A 21,091-nucleotide genomic window follows, 5' to 3' on the forward strand; every position below is an offset into this window, starting at 1 on the left:
ATCTTCACGTGGTCAAGGTTGAGAAACACCGCTCTAGAGCTACAGATCTCCACTACAACTTTACAAAATCTACTTTTGCTATTCCCCCTCCTCAACTCTACCCCTAAATCACTGATTGCAAATTTGGGAGGCTGGGGGAGACCTCATATTTAACACTGAGGGCTGCACGGGAGGTTAGGCTTATCCTACCCACTTGAATGGGGTCAGGATTTTCCCCATTGTGGCCAGGTTTGTTCCTTCTTTGCATTTTTCACTCTGCTAAGCCAACAGCAGAATTTCCCCACCTGTTTTTGTGGGCTTCCCACCCCAAAATGGCAGGAAGCCGCCCCACGGATTTTCAGCAGCTGGGACACTGGAATTCAGTGGGTGGGGATGTGGGGGCCCTACATCTGGGTTAAGGGGCCACGTTCCTCTCTGCCTTTAACCCCACAGGAATCCAGTGCAAAAGAAAATCTATCGTAGCTTCTTATTGGTTTGGAGAACCAGAACTGAGTTTAAAGCCCTGCACAACTGTTACTCCAGTTGTAATTCATTTCAATAGCATAATATTGGGGTGGGGTTATTTCGTTGCCCCTGTGGTTAAGCAGAGAACCTGGGTGACGTGGCGGTTCAAGGTTCTGGATTTGAAGCCGGGAGACTGCGAGTTCTAGTCCTGCCTTGGGCATGAAATCGAACCAGGTGACTTTCGACCAATCCTTCTCTCTTTCTCAACCCTGGACGGGGAAGTCAAAAAACATTCCAGAAGAAGGTTTGGGCAAACCATTTCCAAAAATGTTGCCAAGAAAACTGCGTAGACTGTCTGTGTCGTCACCAGGAGTCAAAATTGATGGGAAGGACCACGGCAAGAACAACGGCCTGGTTAAGCAATTAAGGGATCAACAGCACTGCCATGTTGCAAGCCGGCTGATTTGCAACTCATTCCCAAAGCACTGAGAACCTTTTCTGTGTTTCTTTCAATTCCTCCCATTTCCACGTTTCACCTTGGAACATCAGCATCTTAACCAAGCAAATCCTGAGCAAAACCAGGGTGAACAGCCTGACTTGGGCTTCTAAACGTGAACTGGGAAGTGCTGAGGGCACAACAGGCGGGCTCTTCCATGCCTTAGGCAGCACCAGAGTGTGCAAGCAATACCTCCCCCCCCCCATTTTCCGAGTCAATGAACCTTCACTCCTTTTGCAAAGTGCTAGACATCATAAGATGGGTGGGAATAGATCCAGAAGCGGGCAGGCTGAATACAAATCAGGCAGGAATCCGTCAGTGGATTCAGAGCTGCGGGCATCCATGGGGGGGGGGAGTGCAAAGGGGGGTAGATAACATCATATGCATCGTGACATCATTCACAAACGGCATAAATTAGGGCAATCTGTGTCAGACAAGGTGATGGTCTGTGGGAATGATCTTGGGAGACAGGAGGGAGGGCCGCAGACTGGACAACTGGCATGTAAAAGGTATCTCAGCCCATAGAAGGAAAAGGGGCACGGGAAGCATTTCAGAAGAGACCCTCCCTAGTTTTCCAGGGAGTAAAGGGAAAGGAGGGGAGAAATACTTCCAGACTTGCAAGATTCTGTTAATATAACCTTACAATAAAGACAGAGCTAGTATTCGCGGTTGTGCTCTTTGAACGGACTACCTCGCAGGGCTAACAGACACTTATGTTCAAATGTACTTTTCACTCGTGCCATCGTATCTGCTCAATTCCACTAAGTCATGTCTGTCCCTTAGGAATGCCCCACCCCACTCCCTTAATCCCGTTTTTACAAGATCGTAAAGGTTCAAAGACATTGGTACTGAGTGGAGACATGGTTTAAATTTTTAAAAATGGGGAGGGGAGGAGAAATATGCCATTACCTTCTTTGACACACACCCCAAACCCCAACATATTCAGTCAATCCATTCTGCACCAGAGAACCATCAACATGAACTCATAAAGCAACAACACATCACCCCATTTCCTCTTGTTGTCACCGTAGACCAGTGTTTCTCAACCTTGGCCACTTTAAGACGTGTGGACTTCAACTCCCAGAATTCCCCAGCCAACCATTTGAAGAGTTGAAGTCCACACGTCTTAAAGTGGCCAAGGTTGATAAACACTGCTGTAGACTTTAAAACCATTGTAAGTTCTGCATTGCAAATTTTGCACAACAGAGCCCTTCCCCAATTGTACTCCAACTTCAACTCCCAGCATTCCTAAGCAGCCCAGCCCAGAGCGATGGTGTGCTCCGAAATTCTAGGAATTGTGATCCTGATTCTCCTGGAGGGCCCTCAATGTAGGGAAGGTAAGATCAACTCATTGTTGGTCCATGATTCGGTCTTCATTGGGTTACGCACGGGCAGATGACGTGATCGACCATCACTTGTTTCAGCATTCTATCCTATGTTAATCCATGTTGAATGATTGTCACATGATGCATTGATGAAAATGCTACCTGGCTTCTCATCCTGTCATCCTGACTCATCTTAGCCTACATCCTTGAGGAACTTTTCTCGGATGAGTAAGTTCTGTAAAATCAATGGCCTGGCAATAGCGGTGACTCATCCAGGAGGGACGTAGTTTTGCATTTTAGAAAGAAGTTCATCTGTGCTGCCTTGTCAAACAAGTCCTCTTTTTTTAAAACACAGGGGGTCACATCCTGCACTAAGGCTTACGGTTGGGTGAATCCAAGCCTGTCATGATTTTTGGCTCCCCATGCTGTATGAATCCAGCCACTGGGTTTGCAAGCTACCTCCAACCATGTATGTTTAGCACGTTGTGTGAACTCAGCCAAAGATTTAAATCTGAAGGTGTTAGTTAAGGCTGACTAGAGACTGTAGGAGGAGAGGCAGGCGTGTTACTCTCTGGTAGCCAAAAATTCCAACTAACAAACTGAAATAAAGCTTAAATATTATTTGAAATAAAATTTCTTAATTGGATACGATGCTACCAAGTGTTCCTGATTGATTGATTGATTGATTGATTGATTGATTGATTTTTGCTGTCCAAAGAGGTACTTGTGAAGGCATATCGGTGGGATTGATTTTTCCACAATTAGGTACAACAGTCCAATCCACTGCAGATCAATCAATTGATTCTTTCAGGGGCGAAGTACTCTTTGGACAGGAAGGAGAATTATTCCAGCTCAACATGGTGTGTAGCGGTTGGGGAGGTTTCTTGCCGCCTGAAATTCTGATTTAGGGCCCCTAACGATAGCACAAAACACACTGGAACCAACTGTCATCGCCTTTGTCTCATTCCTAGCCTAGAAGTGAGATGGGCTTAAGTCGTCTTAGCTCTACCAATGTCAGCCCTCCAGATATACTGGGATTTTGATGTAACCCTAGTGAATTGTTTGGTTTCAAGGGATGGTGCCTCTGTTGGAATCCACCTGATAGAGTTCCTACCACTCCAAAGAAGGTAAAGGGAGCTGTTGGGTGTCAAAGTGAAGTTGTAAGGAGTTGTGGGTTCTTTTCTGTGTCTCTGGAACTGATTTTATTTTGCATTGTTCTTTGCAGAACTCAAACTCCAGGTAGCACGTTCTACCTGACTGTCCAGCTGCTTTAAGCAAAGCTGGCTGCTCTTATGGTCTAGCAACTTGAGGAAGCAGAGGAGCATTATGAATGATGATGAAGATGATATGCCATCAAGTTGACGTCAAGCCTTAGCAACCACACAGATCATTTTTTTCCAAGAAGCCTTAGGAGCACCTGGCTACAAAATTGCAAGTGTGAGCCGCAAACCGCACCTTTTGAGTTCATTCACACCACGTCTTTTAATCCTGTGTTTGCTGAACTGAACCGCAGTTCAGGCTAAAGAATGATTTTCAGACTAAATATTTTGCAAAGTTTTTCCCCCCCAGTTTGGATCCATAAAAATCCCTTCCAGGGATGTTATTTGCATTTTAGGTGTTTTTTTAAACACTTAACTTGCAAAGGATAAATATCAAGACAAATAATGTCAAACGTTGAAGGAAATAACCTAAACCCATCTCTTTGATCTATTCATATGTAATCTGTAAAGGAGAGAGAGAAAGAGAGGGGGAAAGAAAATCGTCTAGAACAATATCATCCCGAAGCAAATAGTTCAATAAAATTATTTCAGATCGCTTGACAGAAAGATCTTATTTCTCTCCGTGTGGAAAAACAGCCAATTCAGATAGATGCAGATCAACTCTCGCTGCCATTTGCAAACAGATTTATCCTTGCAGTAGTATAATATACTCACTCTTGGAGCACAATGAAATATAAATTCTAAATTTGAAATGAAAGAAAGAGAGAGAGAGAGAGAGAGAGAGAGAGAGAGAGAGAGAGAGAGAAAGAAAGAAAGAAAGAAAGAAAGAAAGAAAGAAAGAAAGAAAGAAAGAAAGAAAGAAAGAAAGTTGATCTGCATTCTCTGTTGAAGTCAGTTGCACCCCATGTTGTAAATACTGTATCATTAATGTGGGATAGAGGATAGGCTCTAAAAGATAAACTCTACGAGAATAATCTAATCATTATTGTAGAATATGATTGACAACCTGTGAATATCAAGTCAAAAAGACAATTTCAAGTCAGGTGTAATCCCATCCCAAATCTCTAGAAACCAGCCCTAACTTTGCATTCGCTCACGAGTCCAATAAAATGTAAAAGTGAGATGGGTGGCTATATAAATCAAACAAATGAATTAATCAACTAACCTCTCAGTATGCCTATGCGATACTTTTGTTCCCTGTAAATACACCTACTAGAAAGATGGGGTGGGCAGGAGGAAGAACGTGGCCCGAAGTGAGGCTAAGGTTGAAAAAAAGCTGAAATTGATTTAACTGAAATCTAATTCCCCTTAAATTAATTTAAAAACAGACATAGGCTGACTGTCCATATATTTAATGATTTTCCATTTCTGCCCCAATACAAGTTCCTATTCAGAATTATGGGGGGGGGGCAATTTCATTCCCCTGGCTCCAGCTGCCCCTTCTCTCTATATCAGTGGCTTCCTACCCGAGAGCTTATCCTGGGCAGAGTCACGGCCACGATAATCCTTGGGGAAACAAATACATCATCCCAGTGAAAAGTCACCCTCCCCAAGAGTCAGAATCGATTCACGAGCTTTTAGAATGATAAACAACGGGCTCCACCTTGTGGTGCTGCCAAAGTGATTGCTGGCGATGGTTTTATTAAATAACAGGATGGTTCCCCCCCCGCCCCGTCCACCAACATGGTTATTTTTTATAAAAATGGGGAAAATACCAAGCTTAGCCATTCCATTGTTAGAGGTAAAGTTAAGAGAGTCTTCTCAGGGAGTAGATTCAGTCCCATCACATCCATACCTGATTTGCCAGCAACTGACTTTTCTAACAGTGACTCTATCAAGGAAGGAAGGAAGGAAGGAAGGAAGGAAGGAAGGAAGGAAGGAAGGAAGGAAGGAAGGAAGGAAGGAAGGAAGGAAGGAAGGAAGGAAGGAAGGAAGGAAGGAGGGAGAAGCAGAGAAAAAAGGAAGGAAGGAAGGAAGGGGAGAGAGAGAAAAGGAAGGAAGAACGGAAGGAAGGAAAAAGGAAGGAGGAGAGAGAGAAAAGGAAGGAAGGAAGGAAAAAGGAAGGAGAAGAGAAGAGAAGAGAAGAGAAGAGAAGAGAAGAGAAGAGAAGAGAAGAGAAGAGAAGAGAAGAGAGAGGGAGGGAGGGAGGGAGGGAGGAAGGACGGAAGGAAGGAGGCAGGCAGGCAGGCAGGCAGGCAGGCAGGCAGGCAGGCAGGCAGGCAGGGATCCTTCCTAATTAATCCATTTTTTTGCTTGCTGCCTACGAAGGGATCGGTGCAGGGGGTGTCTTCAGGATATGGTCAAAAAAGTCAAGATGGCAGCCACAATGGTATGATCGAAATCCCACCTCTTTTTTATGTGCAACATCCCTGGATCGTGGCATCACGCAGAAAAAGCTGCCAATTCTGATTTTAAAAACATGAATACTCTTGGGATATTTGCATATGACATGAATATCGAATTGAAGCTTGCTTGCTGAATGCATTAAAGGGGTGAGCATAAATGGCATGCTAATGACGACACTCAAGCAAGTGTGGGTACAAATGGAATGTGGAACAAAATGGTTCACGCCTGAGTAAGATGCGGATGTGGGATGTCCCTTTGCTTGGTTAATATTACCAAACATCAATATTTACCTGCACCAAACCTGTACACATTAATGCATAGGGAATACTTGGAGGGACAAAAGAGATACTGGGTTGGGAATGCGAATCTACCTGTACTTCGGCACGCAGATGCTGCCATGTTGCTGGCGAAGAAAGATTTGCAACAAATATTTGACCGATTATACGATGCAACTGATCAATATGAAAGAGTCTGCTTTGAGAGAGGAATAAAAAGGAAAAAAACAGCACGGCATCTTAAAATCTTTTTGTTCTGCGGGAAGAAGCAAGAATAGGTTGATCCCTAAATTTTGCCACCGCCAAGAATCAACCCCATTGTCACAGACTATTGAAAGAAGCACCCGGCTTTTCTTTTTTTCAAAAATCGGTCAAAACAGCGAGCAACAGAGGAAGGAGCCAGCAAGTACCTCTGGATGGCAACATAGATTCCAACGTTTTCTTCCACGCCTTCATTTTAGAGAGGGGGAGAAAAAAATCAGGGAGGGTAAAACAGAAGTTTCTTCATATTCCTGAAAAACGTTTAATTTTTTTTACATGTACAGCAAGGAGATTTCTTTTCTATCAAATAAAAATTTGCAACTAGGTGCACCAAGAGCTGAAGCATTGGGCATTAAAGACAGGGAAAATTAGTGAATGAGTACAAGTTATATACAGTACGGCAATGGCCAAAAAAACCCTAGAACAAGCAGAACATCCGAGGAGCTTGGTGGAATGTTTACTAAAGATGGGGAAATGGATGGAGACCCTTTACGACGTGCACGTGCTGGTATAAATCTAGTGCGGTCTGTTGCAAGAAATGAATATTGTCCGAAAAACTGAAAGTGGATGTCTATAAGAATGTGGGACTTCCCATCGTTACACGGAAGTGAGAGTTGGGTGTGTGAGGAGAAATGTAAAGATAAGTTTGAAAGCAGGGAGACTGGGGTCCTTAAGAACAGAACAGTGTTGCTCCACCTTGGCAACTCTATGATGGGTGGACTTCAACTCCCAGAATTCCCCAGCCAGCATGGCTGGCTGGGGAATTCTGGGAGTTGAAGTCCACCCATCATAGAGTTGCCAAGGTGGAGCAACATTGGAACTGAAGTGCTTTGGTGTAGTTTGGCCAAACAGTAAACGAGGATCAAATTGCAAAAGATCTGAAGAGTGAATGAGCTGAAACAGCAGGGTCCACAGGGGAGTCAAAAAGGTCAAGACGGGGCCACAACCGTGTGATCAAAGCCTGCCCCTTTTTTCACGCGCATCACCACCGCATGGTCACGGCACCATCGTATGTCTATGGCGCCGTTTATTTTATTCATTCATTTATTAAATTGATATGCCACCCCTCTCCCCCAGAGGGGGACTCTGGGCGGCTCCCAATTAAAATCAAACATCAAAACCTGTAAAAAATATAAATATCCCCATTAAATTAGCTAAACCCCCTCCCCATACTATATAAAAAGACTATATACATAAAAAGACTATAAAATTCAAGATGGCGGGGGGTGGAATCAATTACCTCACGAGCCATTTCCAACGATGCAAGCCCCCGTCAGGCCCCAGGCCACCTGGCACAGCCAAGATGTGGGGCGCGCTGCCCCTCGGGTGGTAAGTTGTTCCACAGAGCGGGGGCCACAGCAGAAAAGGCCCTCTTCCTAGACCCCGCCAGTCGAAATTCCCGCCATCTTGACTTTGTTGGTGCACGTAAAGAAGGGGGCAGCTTCAACGCTCTCTTTGCCAGCCCCTATGGGGTGAGGAGGGAGTTCTGGGAAACTGGTGTTAAAAAACAAAAAAAGGAACTTGCTCTTGGGGGCAAGAGAAGATGCTGCCAAGTTAAGAGAGTAGTCCGGATAGCCGGCAGGCCAGCTGATCTATTTCCAGATCTGAGCAAACAAAGGCAAAGCGGGCTGTGCCAAATACACGGTGTGCACGTGCCAACTGGAACAAGGAGGCTGTTGCAAGAGTTACGCTCCATTGCATCAAAATTTCACAGTGGGGGTTACATCTAGGTCTGTTTATTCCCAAGGAAGCAGGCATAAAATTGCACCTCCATAACAAAACTGGGGGGGAGCAAATGAGAAGTGCGTTGCCCACTGTCTTCACCAAGATTTTCTCTGCTGGAGTGAGCAATCCGGGGGATGCTCTCTAGCTGGCTCAGTCCAGTTCCTAAAAACCAACGTTAATGTTTTTCTAAGATTGGCAACTCTCTGTTCAGCCACTGGCAGGACGTGGAGGCCAAACTGCTGCCCTTGAAGACCTGGCTGTTTCCCCAGGCCCTGGGATGGGGAGTTGTTTTTTGGGTGTGCTTTTTTATTTATTTATGAAGTCATGTTCCTTTTTCGTCTGTTTGTTTCGGTCGTTTTTATCGGGTTTTGCTGACTTCTTGGGAGCGGGGAGGTATGGTAAGCAGCCCAGAGTTGGTGGAGTTGGGCAGCTATACAAATTAGGTAAGATAGATAGACAGATAGACAATAGATAGATAGACAGATAGACAGATAGATAGACGGACAGACACATAGATAGCTAGTGGATAGATGGATAGATGAATAGATGGATGGACAAATGGATGGAGAGGTAGATGGATAGATGGACAGGGAGAGAAAGAGATAGATAGATAGATAGATAGATAGATAGATAGATAGATAGATAGATAGATAGATAGATAGATGATAGACAGACAGACACAGAGAGAGAGAGAGAGATGGATGGAGAGATAGATGGAGAAATAGATGGATAGATGGACAGAGAGGGAGAAATGGATGGATGGGTGGGTGGATGGATGGACAAATGGATAGACAGATAGATGGATAGATGGACAGATAGATGAAGAGATGGATGGAGAGATAGATGGATAGATGGACACAGAGAGAGAGAGAGAAAGAGATAGACAGACAGGCAGGCAGGCAGGCAGGCAGACAGACATGGATGGATGGATGGATGGATGGATGGATGGATGGATGGATGGATGGAGAGGGCAGTGGCACAAAACTGTTACAATCTCGCACTTTGACAGCTGCATAAACCAAAAGCGATATTTTTCTAAGCAGGAATCTCACAAGAGCTCACTTTAGCAAAATTCATTGAGATGCAAGGAGTATCTCTATGACTACAAGAATTCCAACATGTGAACTATTTTATTTTAATGTATTTATTTGTTCAGTTTATATAGTCCTCCATCTCACACACATGACTCGCAAAGTTAGAATGCAAAAAACAATACCAAAAAAAACCACACCCCCAAAATACAACAAAAACCATTAAAACACATTAAAAGCAACTGAAACCATTAAAACCATTTTAAAAACCCATAAACTGCGAGAGTGCAATCCAACTTACGAACAATGAAGCCATTAACCAGGCCCCGCTTCACCACCACCAGATCTCCAGGTCAGTTGGCATCCCAAGTCTTCAGGCTCTTCCTAAAGGCCAGAAGTGTAGATACCAATCTAGGTTATGAGGGAATGATGTTCCAAATGGTGGGCACCACAGGAGAAAAGGCTCTCTTCCTGGGTCCCATCAGATGACATTCTTCAGACCAGTGTTTCTCAACCTTGGCCACTTTAAGATGGGTGGACTTCAACTCCCAGAATTCCCCTCCCATCTTAAAGTGGCCAAGGTTGAGAAACACTGCCTTAGACTCATGACATGTCCCTCCTGCCAGATCTGATAGGATGGATAGATGATGCTGGAGAGAAGAACCCCTTAAATATCCTCAAATATTTTCAGACAAGACCCAGTATATCCCTGCGTGCATTAGGATGGGTCTCATGGCCTTCTGACGAACTAGCAAAGAGATGGGTCTCTTCGCTGATAATGCAGAACTTTGCAGCTGGTTGTCTATACAACCATCTCTGGAACCAGCAATTAATTCCACCAACTAAGCACCGAGAACTGAGTGCAGAAAGAAGTTAGCCTCCACTGTGGGAAGACACTGTAGGAGAGCCTCACTAGTCTAGGGCAGCCCAAAATCAGGAGGAATCTAGTAGCACATTTTTGAACTAACACATTTTATCAAGTCAGAGGCCTTCTTCAGTTGCAGTTCTTGATCACTTGCATGGAGGGGCTCTGTAGGATTTAAATTGGTTCATGAGGTTGCGGGGGGAGACAGGCTGGTTATTCAGACACCGGTTCCATGTGACAGATTACAGGTACCTGACCAATTAACAATTGTAATGTGTTAAAAACCCATTGCAGTTGTTGAGACCTTCTGAACAGCATGAAAGCTTTTGATGTATGTGGAGTTCAGCTGTCTGTCCTTCAATTGTGCTGACGACGTACTTTGTTCCAGAATTTTGAGATCTATCTTCAGAATTACATGTATGGTCCACCTTTATTTTCTTAAGCTCTCAGATGTATACATGTTAGAGACAGGCATAGGTGTTATGTCATGCTCTCCTTTTACAAGAATTTACATTGCTTATACATGCGCGCACGCACACCCCGCATCTTAAAGGAGGCAGACATTTCTGTATTTTACACAATGTATGTATATCCTCTGTGGGGTTATTACATATATTAACCACCAGGAGGCAGCACGTGACATGTTTCATTCTATTTGGAACTTGTCAGGTATCCGTGGTAGGTGGGAAAGGCCTTGGGAGACCATGCAAAGAGATGCTGCCAAGGGAATGGTCAGATAAGAGACAACCTAGCCCTCAGCTGCATAATGAGTGGAGAAAGAGGCTCAGAAGGGACCCTCTCTAAGTTTTCAGGCTGTAAAGGAGACAGCAGGAGAATTGTACTTTCAGACTCGCAAGTTTCTGTTAGTGTAGCTTTACAATAATGTAAAATTAGCTTGGGGACGCAGTGGCGCAGCGGCTTAATGATGCTGAAAGTTGCCAGCCAGAAATGGTCAACACTTCAGCAGTTCGAGTCCAGCTTCACGCAGCAGAGTGAGCTCCTGCTTCCTCCCCAGCTCCTGTCAACCCAGCAGCTCGAAAACGTACGTGAGTCGATAAATGGGGACTCTCACTCCAGTGGGAGGAAAAATGCTGGCGGCACCTTGCAAAAGGAGACGGGAGCAGTTGCCGGTAGCGCGGAAGCCGCGCACGCCCGGAAAAGGCGCGAAGCAACGGAAACCCTGCCTCCTGTGCTCACCAGCTGGGCTCTGCTCTAGGAAGGAGGCCATGGCAAACCACTTCCGAAACACCTTGCCTTGAAAACTGCAGGGACTCGTCCAGGCAGTCACTGCAGAATCAGTAACGATTGAGTGCAGATTAAAAAAAAAAAAAGAATTAGCTTATTTGGCCGTGTTTCCTGTCTGGTCTACCTGGTAAGGCTGACAGCCACAGAGTGTGGGGTTCAAACCCTCTACAGCAGTGTTTCTCAACCTTGGCAACTTTAAGATATGTGGACTTCAACTCCCAGAAGGCTGGCTGGGGAATTCTGGGAGTTGAAGTCCACATATCTTAAAGTTGCTAAGGTTGAGAAATACTGCTCTACAGTATTGGGGAGTGAACTTACGGGAGGTAAAAATGCTCTGCTATCACTGTCTTTCCCTGAGCACATGGATCCCACTGGCCCTGCCTCCTACTGCTCGCTTGCCCCACCCCTACCTGCTCAGGAACCTGTTCATTCTTATACAGCTATCACCCTCCAGGAAGAGGTCTGCCCCTTACAAGCACCTTTATGAGTGGTTCTTCAACCAGTTCAAACCTGCCCGTTCTGTACAAAGGAAGCCGCCAAGCTTTGTGGAATCCACGCACATTTCTATGCACAGGCACCGACGCGAACACACGCACCATCTTCTTGGCACAGAAGCTCTATGCTCGGATGCCTCAACAATGCTAAAAAGCAATCCGTGCAATGCAATTGTTCAAATCCCCAATAAATTACATTTTGTGATAGGTAACTCAGAAATGCTCCTTTGGGGTATTCAGTTCTTTCCCCAACGCAGAACTTGGAGAAGTCCCAGAACAGAAATACGCTTTCTTAGTGCCTTGAGGTACCCCACTTCCAAAATGAGAGGGACAGGGAGAAATGACCAAAAAGAAGGTGGCCGGCCTATTGAGATCACCAAAATGGGAATACAAAAGACCAGTCAAGAAAAGGATCTGGACCTGGAACAGCCATGACAAGAAATCCCAGATGATGCCTTTTTATGGGATTTACAAAGTAGCCTGGTGACAGCTTTGAAGACTCCTCCTGAATGCCGAAGATGCATGAAAGATCAAATCCTGCAATGCCACAGGAATGATTTACAGGTCAGGACTGTGTAGAGCAAAAAGGAGGAATATAAATATTTGATCAGGGATAAATTATTTCTTTGATATTTCTGGTGACTCCTAATGGACTTTTTGCTGAACCAGGACTGAAAAGATAACAATTTCTGGACTGCGTACAGATAAAAGCTAGGCTATGGGGAGAAGAGTTTGTTTATCTGTAACTTTAAAAGAAGGTGAAGAGTTATTATATTAGCTCATGCTCAGTGTGATGAAGGTTGGAATCCATTTCTTTATTACGGTCTTTCTTGCCTTTTTCTTTTCTCTTCTACTTTTTTCTTTTTTTTGCACCTTCTGAACTTTTATTTTTCTTTTTTCTTCTAGTTTAGCTTGTATTCGTTTTACTAAATTTATTTTAAAAATTCAATAAAATTATAAAAGAAGAAGAGGAAGAAGTGGAAGGAGAGGAAGGAGAAGAGTGACCTATCACTTAAATCCATTTTATGTTCAGTCCTGGTGCCGTTCAGAAGTTTCACTAGCCCAGCTCGCCCAGCTCTGGTTGGTAGAATTACTAAAAGAGGACACAGGCTCCTTCATCTAGAGAAATATTCACCCACATTCAACGCCCTTTTTCATTTGCAAATAAAGTTGGTAGAGTAGCAGAAGCGCTCTGCAGAAATGAAAATGTGTGACTGAACTGTAGCTCTGCTTTGCAACACACTGAAACTCCTTTAAAAGTTAAATAAAGATAAAGATAAAAGTGGCTCTGACAGGTAAAACAGAGGGAGAAAGAGAGAGAGAGAGAGAGAAAGAGGGAGGGAGGGAGAGAGCGAAGGGAAGGGAAGGGAAAGAGAGTAAGAGAGAGAGAAAGAGAAGAGAAGAGAAGAGAAGAGAAGAGAAGAGAAGAGAAGAGAAGAGAAGAGAAGAGAAGAGAAGAGAAGAGAAGAGAAGAGAAGAGAAGAGAAGAGAAGAGAAGGGAAGGGAAGGGAAGGGAAGGGAAGGGAAGGGAAGGGAAGGGAAGGGAGGGAAGGAGGAAGGAAGGAAGGAAACCGGACTCAGGGTCTGGAAAAATACAGCCCAGACGTAGACCCACCCCCGCCCCACGCACTACATCCAGGGTCTCCTCAATATCGCCAGTCCAAGAAGCTGCCTGCTGAGCGAGGACGATGATGGGACGCGCACCCAGCCCGCCCCTTCCTCCTTGCAGATCGCGGCAGCGGCTTTGCCCGACGGCGCCCGCCCCCGAGGCGCTGCCCCGGCCCCCCGAAGAAGGGCCGAGCCCCAACTCACCGCCGTAGGCCGAGGCCGAGGCGTGGAGCTCCATGGCCGGGCGGCGGGCCGGAGAACCCCCTGCGGCGTCTCCCAGATGTGGAACCGGCGACGGGCTGCCGGGCGCCTCCCGCCGCGCGGGCTCTCGCTCGCTGCCCGGAGAAAGCCGCTGGCGGGGAAAGGCTGCCTGGCCCGGGCGGCTCGGGAGTCATTTGCCGCTGTCTCGAAACAGCGCCGGGGCTCTGGAGAGAAAGCTTTGGGAAGCGAGCCAAGCCTGGAGGGGTGGAGGGGGCGGGAACCAGCTGCGCTTCAGCCAAGCCGGAGGCCGCCCTCCGCGGCGGACGTCGCAACCACATCTGGAAAGAAGCGAGAGGGCGAAAACTCCGAGGGCTCCACCCGGCTCTTTTGTAACTGCACTTCTCGAGCTGGCAAAGGTCTTTAAGGGTTTCAGGGCGGGCCGCGGACAGCAGCGGGTGGAAGAGCGGCGCTCCCACGAAAGGAGGGTTTGCCCGCGCGGCTCCCTTCTGCGCCCTCGGAGCAAAGCCAGGATTCGGCGGCTGGGCTTGCTGGGCAACCCTTCTTTGCAGCCTCAGCTTTTTCCTGATTCCTTTATTCCTTGAAAAAATAATGCAGCGTGGCAGCGTTAATGTCATCGGACCTCTGTAAAGGTCTAGTTCTACTTTTTTTTAATGAGTCAGGGAATTTAGTACCCTACAAGGAATGGATGAAATGCATTTCATGACCATTGTAAATTCCCTGTTTCTTTACTGATATAGTATTTCAGTGTTTCTCAAACTTGGCAACTTTAGGAAGGGTGGACTTCTACTCCCAGAATTCCCCAGCCACCTGGCTGGGGAATTCTGGGAGTTGAAGTCCACCCTTCCTAAAGTTGCCAAGTTTGAGAAACACTGTTTTATTTTTTTATCCCTTTCCTTTCCTTTCCTTTCCTTTCCTTTCCTTTCCTTTCCTTTCCTTTCCTTTCCTTTCCTTTCCTTTCCTTTCCTTTCCTTTCCTTTCCTTTCCTCCTTCCTTCCTTCCGGAATTAACTTGTTCTGTTTCTTTCAAATGTTTTATTAAATAAATTAAAAGATTAAAAACATTTTTTTCACTTTCTGAAGAAACACTGCTGGGTTCTTCGACATAAAAAGTGGCTGTTGGTTCATTTGGACAAATGCAACTTGTCCGGTTAGTGTATGGTTCAGTGCATTATGCGAGTCTACATAATTGGGTTAATTTAGTCAGTCATGCTTTAGTTACCCCAATATTGGCAGCTTCCAGGGCAGAATCAAGAGGAAAGATTCTAAAAATTTGGAATCTGCCCAAGTTGGAAAAGATGCACCATTCCCTGTTGCTTTAAGACGGGCTGTCTCTGCCTCACCCCAGCTGAATTTCCAGCATGCGGTTGATAAAAATAGATCCCTATTGCCAGAAAACAAGACAGCCATTCTAATCAGAAGGAGAAGTAAAACTTAAATGCATACTCCGATTCGAGATGCGACACTTCAAAAGCGGGAGGATTTTGACATTGGGTACAAAATGAGTTGTGGTTCTGAGCTTTGTAATTTGGGAACATGGAATTTGGAGCGGGTAGCGAACTCCCCCAAGATCAGATAACCAGAACATGATGTGACTCCTTAGTTACTTCTTCTCCTGCCAGCCCTACACCGTAAGAAATCTCAGATTCAAATTCCTAACGAGTGGCAAAGATCACAGGGTTAGTCGTTGACAGTTTTCATGCATTTTACCATAGCTTGTTTAACCATGGTCTACCAAATAAGCCACAAATGACTGGGTTTTTCACAAGATATTCAAGCAAACAATGGAATGAATGAATGAATGAATGAATGAATGAATGAATGAATGAATGAATGAAACCAAAGAAATCACAAAGCCAGCCACTTCCTTCTAACCTCAGCAAGCACCTGCAAGGTTGATGCAAAATTGAATGAAGATCCATACATAATTTGCTGAACTGCTTGGGGGAGGCCGGAATATAAAATTGGTGTAAATTGGTTGCTGCTACGCTCAAGTAATTAAGCACAGCTTTTGGAGACAAACAAGCTGAAGTCTGATTCGAGACATCCTGGAGAGAAATCCATTCTTGGTTGCGTAGAGGCCGAAATCAGATAAAAGCAGATGATTTTATTATTTCCTTCATGAAACAAAGAAGCATGGATCATGTTCTGTGCTTGCAGCCATGAGCAGAGAACGTATCTGCATGAAGACATCAGTAACTGGTTGACAAAGCGAGAATGATTTCTGCCTCTCTTCTCTTTCTCTCTTTTTCTTTTATTTTCTTTCTTCTGAAATGCTGCCAGTCCGGTTCTTAATGGGTGTCTAAATGGCACCCAACTGGGGACATCTTCTGGACCATCCTGAAATGTCACATTCTTTTGACATGACCAAGAAGGTCTTCTTTGGTCAGCTTAATCAATCGCACAAGTGCCTTCAGAGCAAGAATGTGTACGTGCATGCTTATGCACAAGTATAGAATTGAGCTCATGAACTCCTCCCCAGATACTTTTCAGAGGCAAGGTACTACAATAATAAATAGGCTTGTTTTTTCTGCAGCCAGAGAGTCATCCGATTAGTTTAAAGCACCAGCAGGCCCAAATAAAGCAACAAAGAGACCACCTAGGGCAGGGTTCCTCAACCTCAGCAACTTTAAGATGGGTGGACTTCAACTCCTAGAATTCCCCAGCCAGCCATGCTGGCTGGGGAATTCTGGGAGTTGAAGTCCACCCATCTTAAAGTTGCTGAGGTTGAGGAACCCTGACCTAGAGGATTGTGTCCTCTCCAGAGATGGTACGCAGGGCCAGTGGAATAAAGCCAACCAACAAGAACACTGCTGCATAGAGAAGGTGGTAGCACGAATCTTAAATTCCTCTAGTTTTCTGCTAGACATGATCTTTATTGTCTTGATCTTCAGAGAAAGCCCAGCCTTCTCACTCTTCCATTCACCTTTCAGAAAGATCGTTCTTCAGTCTTCTTCAGTTACTGTAGGGTCATCCATGTACCTCAGGTTATTGATGTTTGCTCCCACCGATTTTGACACCGACCTTCAGTTCTTCGAGACCCGGCGGCGCATGAAATGTATTCAGTGTATAGACGGAATGGATATGGTGAGAGAATGCAGATCTGTCAGACTTTTTTCCAATAGTAATCTATTTGGGGTGACTAAATTCTGTTTTCACAGCAGCTATTATAGAGATTTTTTTAACCGAAGAACCAGATGCGTGGGTCTACCCATTGCTTTGAGAGGCTTTTAAAATCTTGAATGATCAATGCAATCAAAAGTTTTGGAGTAGAGAGATTTATTTATGTATTTATTTTCTATTTATTTAATCACATTTGTATAGCCGCCCATCTCATGTAGTGACTCTGGGCGGCATACATAGTAATAATCAAGAGTATATAAAAACCATTAAAACAACCAATTTAAATTAAAATAAAAACAAGGTATTTTTGATATTCTCTTGCTGTTTCCGTCGTCCACCTAATATGAGCTATATGACCCAGTTCCTTCAGAAGCCTTTCTGTTCAGTTACCACTTCTTTCTCCATATATGGCTCTATTGTTTTCTGAAGGATTTTCAACAATATCTTGCTGATGTGTGATTGATTGATAGATTACATGCCATCAAGTTGTTGTTGACTCTTAGCGACCACATAAATAGGTCTTTGCCATGATGATCTATCCCCAACCTGGTCCTTCAGGTCTTGCAACAGTGCCCCCATCACCACTGTAACTGAGTCCATCCACCTTGATGTTGATTGTCCTCTTCTCCTTCCTTCCATCTTTCCCAACATTATAGACTTCTCCAGAGATCTAGGTCTTCATACATGTCCAAAGTAGGATAATCTGAGTCAGATCATTTGTGCCTTGCGTGAGAATTCTGGGTTGATTTGTTCAATGATCCATCAGTTTGTTTTGGAATTTTGGAATGAGATACATATTTGCATACAGAAGATTTTAAAGATTAATATTCAATAAAAGCAGAGACTTTCCTTTGGGTTCGATGGATAAACAGTTGGAAAAAACTCATGGAACTTGTTTTTATATATGATAATAGCAGCAAGGCCTTTATATGCACAGAGGTGGAAAGGTAAGACATTATCTACAGTGGAGGAGTGGATGGTGAAGATGATGGAGCTGACTGAGATGATGAAATTGACAGCTTTGATTTGAGATAAGACATTGTGTAATTTTAATGCTAACTGGAAACTTCTGTTGGACTTTTTGCAGGAAACAGAAAAAAATGAAATTATGTTCTGTGGATTTTAAGATTAAAAATAATATGGGTTACTAGAAATAATGGAAGATATTTTAAATTTAGAGTAAGAATTTGATGTATATTGTTACATATCTGTTGCAAGGAAGGTTGGAAGTCAATTCTTTTTTTCCTTTGTTGTTTCTTTTCTTTTTTTTAATTCTTTCTCTTAATATTAGTTTTTGTTAGTTTTTACTGTTCCTTTTTTTAAAAAATTAATACAGTTATTATAAAAAATACTCTTAATCTCCCTTTTTGGCGCAAGGGAGTGCCTAAAGCTCCTGAACATGCTGTGCAAAAGTTAAATATTCTTATTATTCTTGTCTTCCCAAAAGATTTGTCCTTCCAATTGGGACAAATGTGTTTGAAGTAAGTCAACGTGGTGAAGGTGTAGGACTGGCATGGGGGAGATCTAAGTTTAAGCACAGAAGCTCCCTGGCAGATTTTGGATTAGTCTTTCTTAGTCCAACCTACCTTACAGTGTTGTTGTAGTGGGAAAAAGTAGGAGGAGGGAGTTCCATGCCTTGAGCTCCTACATGAGGGAAATCCAATAAAAAAACTATAAATGTTATAAGTTTGGATTTATGCTTTGGCATCCATGTATCTTTAATTAACTTCTATTTAAAAACAAAGGGGATACATGGGTATCAAAACGGATCTGGAACGTAGGCTTTTAGTGGATAAAATTAGCAGTGTCTTCTAGTTGCACTTCCACCTTTAAAAAAATTAAATATTTGCTGTGCCTTTTAATTTAAAATTCTCTAAATTAGACAAACATGAACCATGCAAATTACAGTATAATTAAATGCAATTAGAGGGATCTTCTGTGTTTTTAGTTTACTCATGGTAGATAGGGGGTGGCCAAATGTATGGGCTCATAGACTGCAGTAAGGCAAAATGCAATTTGTTCAGTTTTGCATAAGTGTGATATGCGAATCCGGTCCTTACAAATTGTAAACCAGGGTTTATGGCTTTGCGTTATTTATGAATCAAGCTTCTCTGGCTTGCTCAACCCACCACGGTAGAAACAATTCAGTTTCGCTCGACACAAGTCCTGGAAGGGCCATTCTCACACAGCCAAATCAGACACGTTATGGATAAATCAGGTTGTTCACTTTCACCCATCCTGAGAGCCACTCGATGCATGTGCGCCTACATTTCCCACAAACCCCAGCGCGCTGACTATGTATTCTGGGAATGGTAGTCCAGCGACGGGATTAACCGCGCCAGATTGGCGAAGACGGGAGTTCGGAGGCAGGGGGGAGTGAATCGTGACTTCCGGAAGGGAGCGGAAGTGGCTGTTGCTAAGGGCCCGGTTTTCGTTTCTCAGAAAGCGGGCCCTTAGCAACCGGGAAAGGGCGCTGCGCGAAGATGCTGCCCGGCGAGGAAAGGGGCGCGGCGGACGCCAGGGCTTGCCAGAGCCTCGAGCCCTACATGTACAGGCACAGGCCCGCCTCAGAGCTGACGCAGGTGAAGGAAGAGCCGCTCCCGCTCTCACCGCCGCGCCCTCCGTCCTTAGTTCCCTTGCAAACGCCCCTCATTTCCAGGGAGGCGTTTCTTCTTTGGCATCTTGCCAGGGGTGACAAAGCACCTCACCTCTGAGCATGGGCAGAGTGCCATTTGTAGTGTCTTTCCTGTGCCCAGATGCCCCCATAGACCCCGGGATGGTACTTTAGGCACCCGAGGCAGAGGGTTCCTGGGCATGTGCAGAGTGCTTTCTCAGCCTACCTGCAGCACATGGGGGGGAGGGAGGGCGGGCGGGAGGAACCTTCCTAATCCGTTTTATTGATGATTTGATTGTATTTAACCCATCTGTATCGGCACCCATTTATGGGAGGAACTCTGGGCATTGGAGAGAAATTTTTTAAAAATCCCCAATTTATTAAAAAAAAAGGAGAGAAAGTTGGGTTTTTTGTCTTTAAAATATGCTGATTTTAGAAAGCAGGTTGTTGCACTGGTGAGTTAAACACACCCCTTTTTTTCAGAAAGTATTGTAAATGCTTTGACTTCAAGGGGATAAGGACCACAGTGAAGGATGATTAATAATAATTTATTAAATTTATATGCTGCCTGACTCACTCTGGGCAGTGATTAAATTACAGCAGGAAAAAAAGACGAGAGAGAGAGAGAATGAGAAAGAGAAAGAAAGAAAGAAAGAAAGAAAGAAAGAAAGAAAGAAAGAAAGAAAGAAAGAAAGAAAGAAAGAAAGAAAGAAAGAAAGAGAAAAGTTAGCCAGAAAGTTTATTAAAAAATGAATGAGTGATCTAAACTTATGATAGAGAAAGGGCTCTATTTTCATCTGTAAAATGTTGAAGGCTGGGCAATCCCATTACCACCTTCACTATTAATGGATTTATATTCCACTTTTGAACAATTCAAGGTGTTGTGCATAATGCTCCCACTTCCTATTTTCCACACAACAATAACCCTGTGAGGTGGGCAGGGCTGAAAGAGATGGACTGGCCCAAAGTCACCCAGCTGGGTTTCTGCCTATGGCTTCCCTGCTTCACCACCACACCAGACTGGCTTTTGTATTTAAGATCTTTTAGAAGTATGTTTTAAATCATCATCATCATCACCCTCCTCCTGCCACATAACACCCAGACTTAACAATTGTTGATAAGAAAGACAAAAAAGTCTGGATAGCAGACATTGCAATGCCTGGAGACAGCTGAATAGAAGGGAAACAACTGGAGAAAATCACAAAATACAAAGACCTGCAAATAGAAGTAGAACAACTATGGCAAAAGAAAGCAAAGATAGCACCAATAGCTATAGGTGCCTTAGGTACAATCCCAAAACATCTGGAGCACCATTGGAAGACCATCAGCATTGACCAAATCCCCATCAGTCCTTTGCAAAAGGTAGCTTTACTTGGAACAGCTTCCATCCTGCGATGATCCCTTTAACCCCATCAGACAACAACATCTGCCTATCCCAGGTCCTTGGGAAGGACTCGATAGGTGGACAAAAATGCCAAATCCAGTCTAAACATCTGGCTGACTATGCGACCAACTATAATAATTTTTTTTCCTGGACAAGCTCCCTTATCTTTAACAGTCTGCTTCCAGAGCTGCCTGCAAGCTTGTAAAATATAACCAGCCACCAAAGTTGGCCCAGATGCAGGAGAGGGAAGCTTTGTGATCAGGATTTCCTGCATTTTTTTTTTTTAAAGAATGAAGCAAAACATTTTAGGAATGATTGGATTGGATCGCTTGTGTTGCTGCAGGAAGAGGAGGGCTTGGTCTTTGTTCCATTTTTAAAATTTTCCAGTACTTGTCCACTGGGGAAAACTGTTGATTA

The 21,091-nt window shown here is 44.2% G+C and overlaps 2 protein-coding genes across 2 annotated transcripts in view; one reads left to right on the plus strand and one right to left on the minus strand.

The window, feature by feature from the left end:
• PLCD1 (phospholipase C delta 1) overlaps positions 1-14,153 on the minus strand; it is a 59,019-nt gene extending 44,866 nt beyond the window's left edge. The window contains exon 1 of the mRNA XM_088149953.1: positions 13,540-14,153. Coding sequence (XP_088006079.1) covers positions 13,540-13,573 — 34 coding nt within the window. The 5' untranslated portion in view covers positions 13,574-14,153. The remainder of the gene's footprint in view (positions 1-13,539) is intronic.
• A 4,974-nt stretch (positions 14,154-19,127) lies between these two features.
• Positions 19,128-21,091, plus strand: part of DLEC1 (DLEC1 cilia and flagella associated protein) — a 42,000-nt gene continuing 40,036 nt past the window's right edge. The window contains exon 1 of the mRNA XM_088150899.1: positions 19,128-19,258. Within this exon, the coding sequence (XP_088007025.1) occupies positions 19,160-19,258 (99 nt within the window). The 5' untranslated portion in view covers positions 19,128-19,159. The remainder of the gene's footprint in view (positions 19,259-21,091) is intronic.

This window comes from Python bivittatus, unplaced genomic scaffold (genome assembly GCF_059951505.1).
Source record: "Python bivittatus isolate LINGU-HERP-01145 unplaced genomic scaffold, Pbiv_v1 ctg000610_np1212, whole genome shotgun sequence".
NCBI classification, from domain to species: domain Eukaryota; kingdom Metazoa; phylum Chordata; class Lepidosauria; order Squamata; family Pythonidae; genus Python; species Python bivittatus.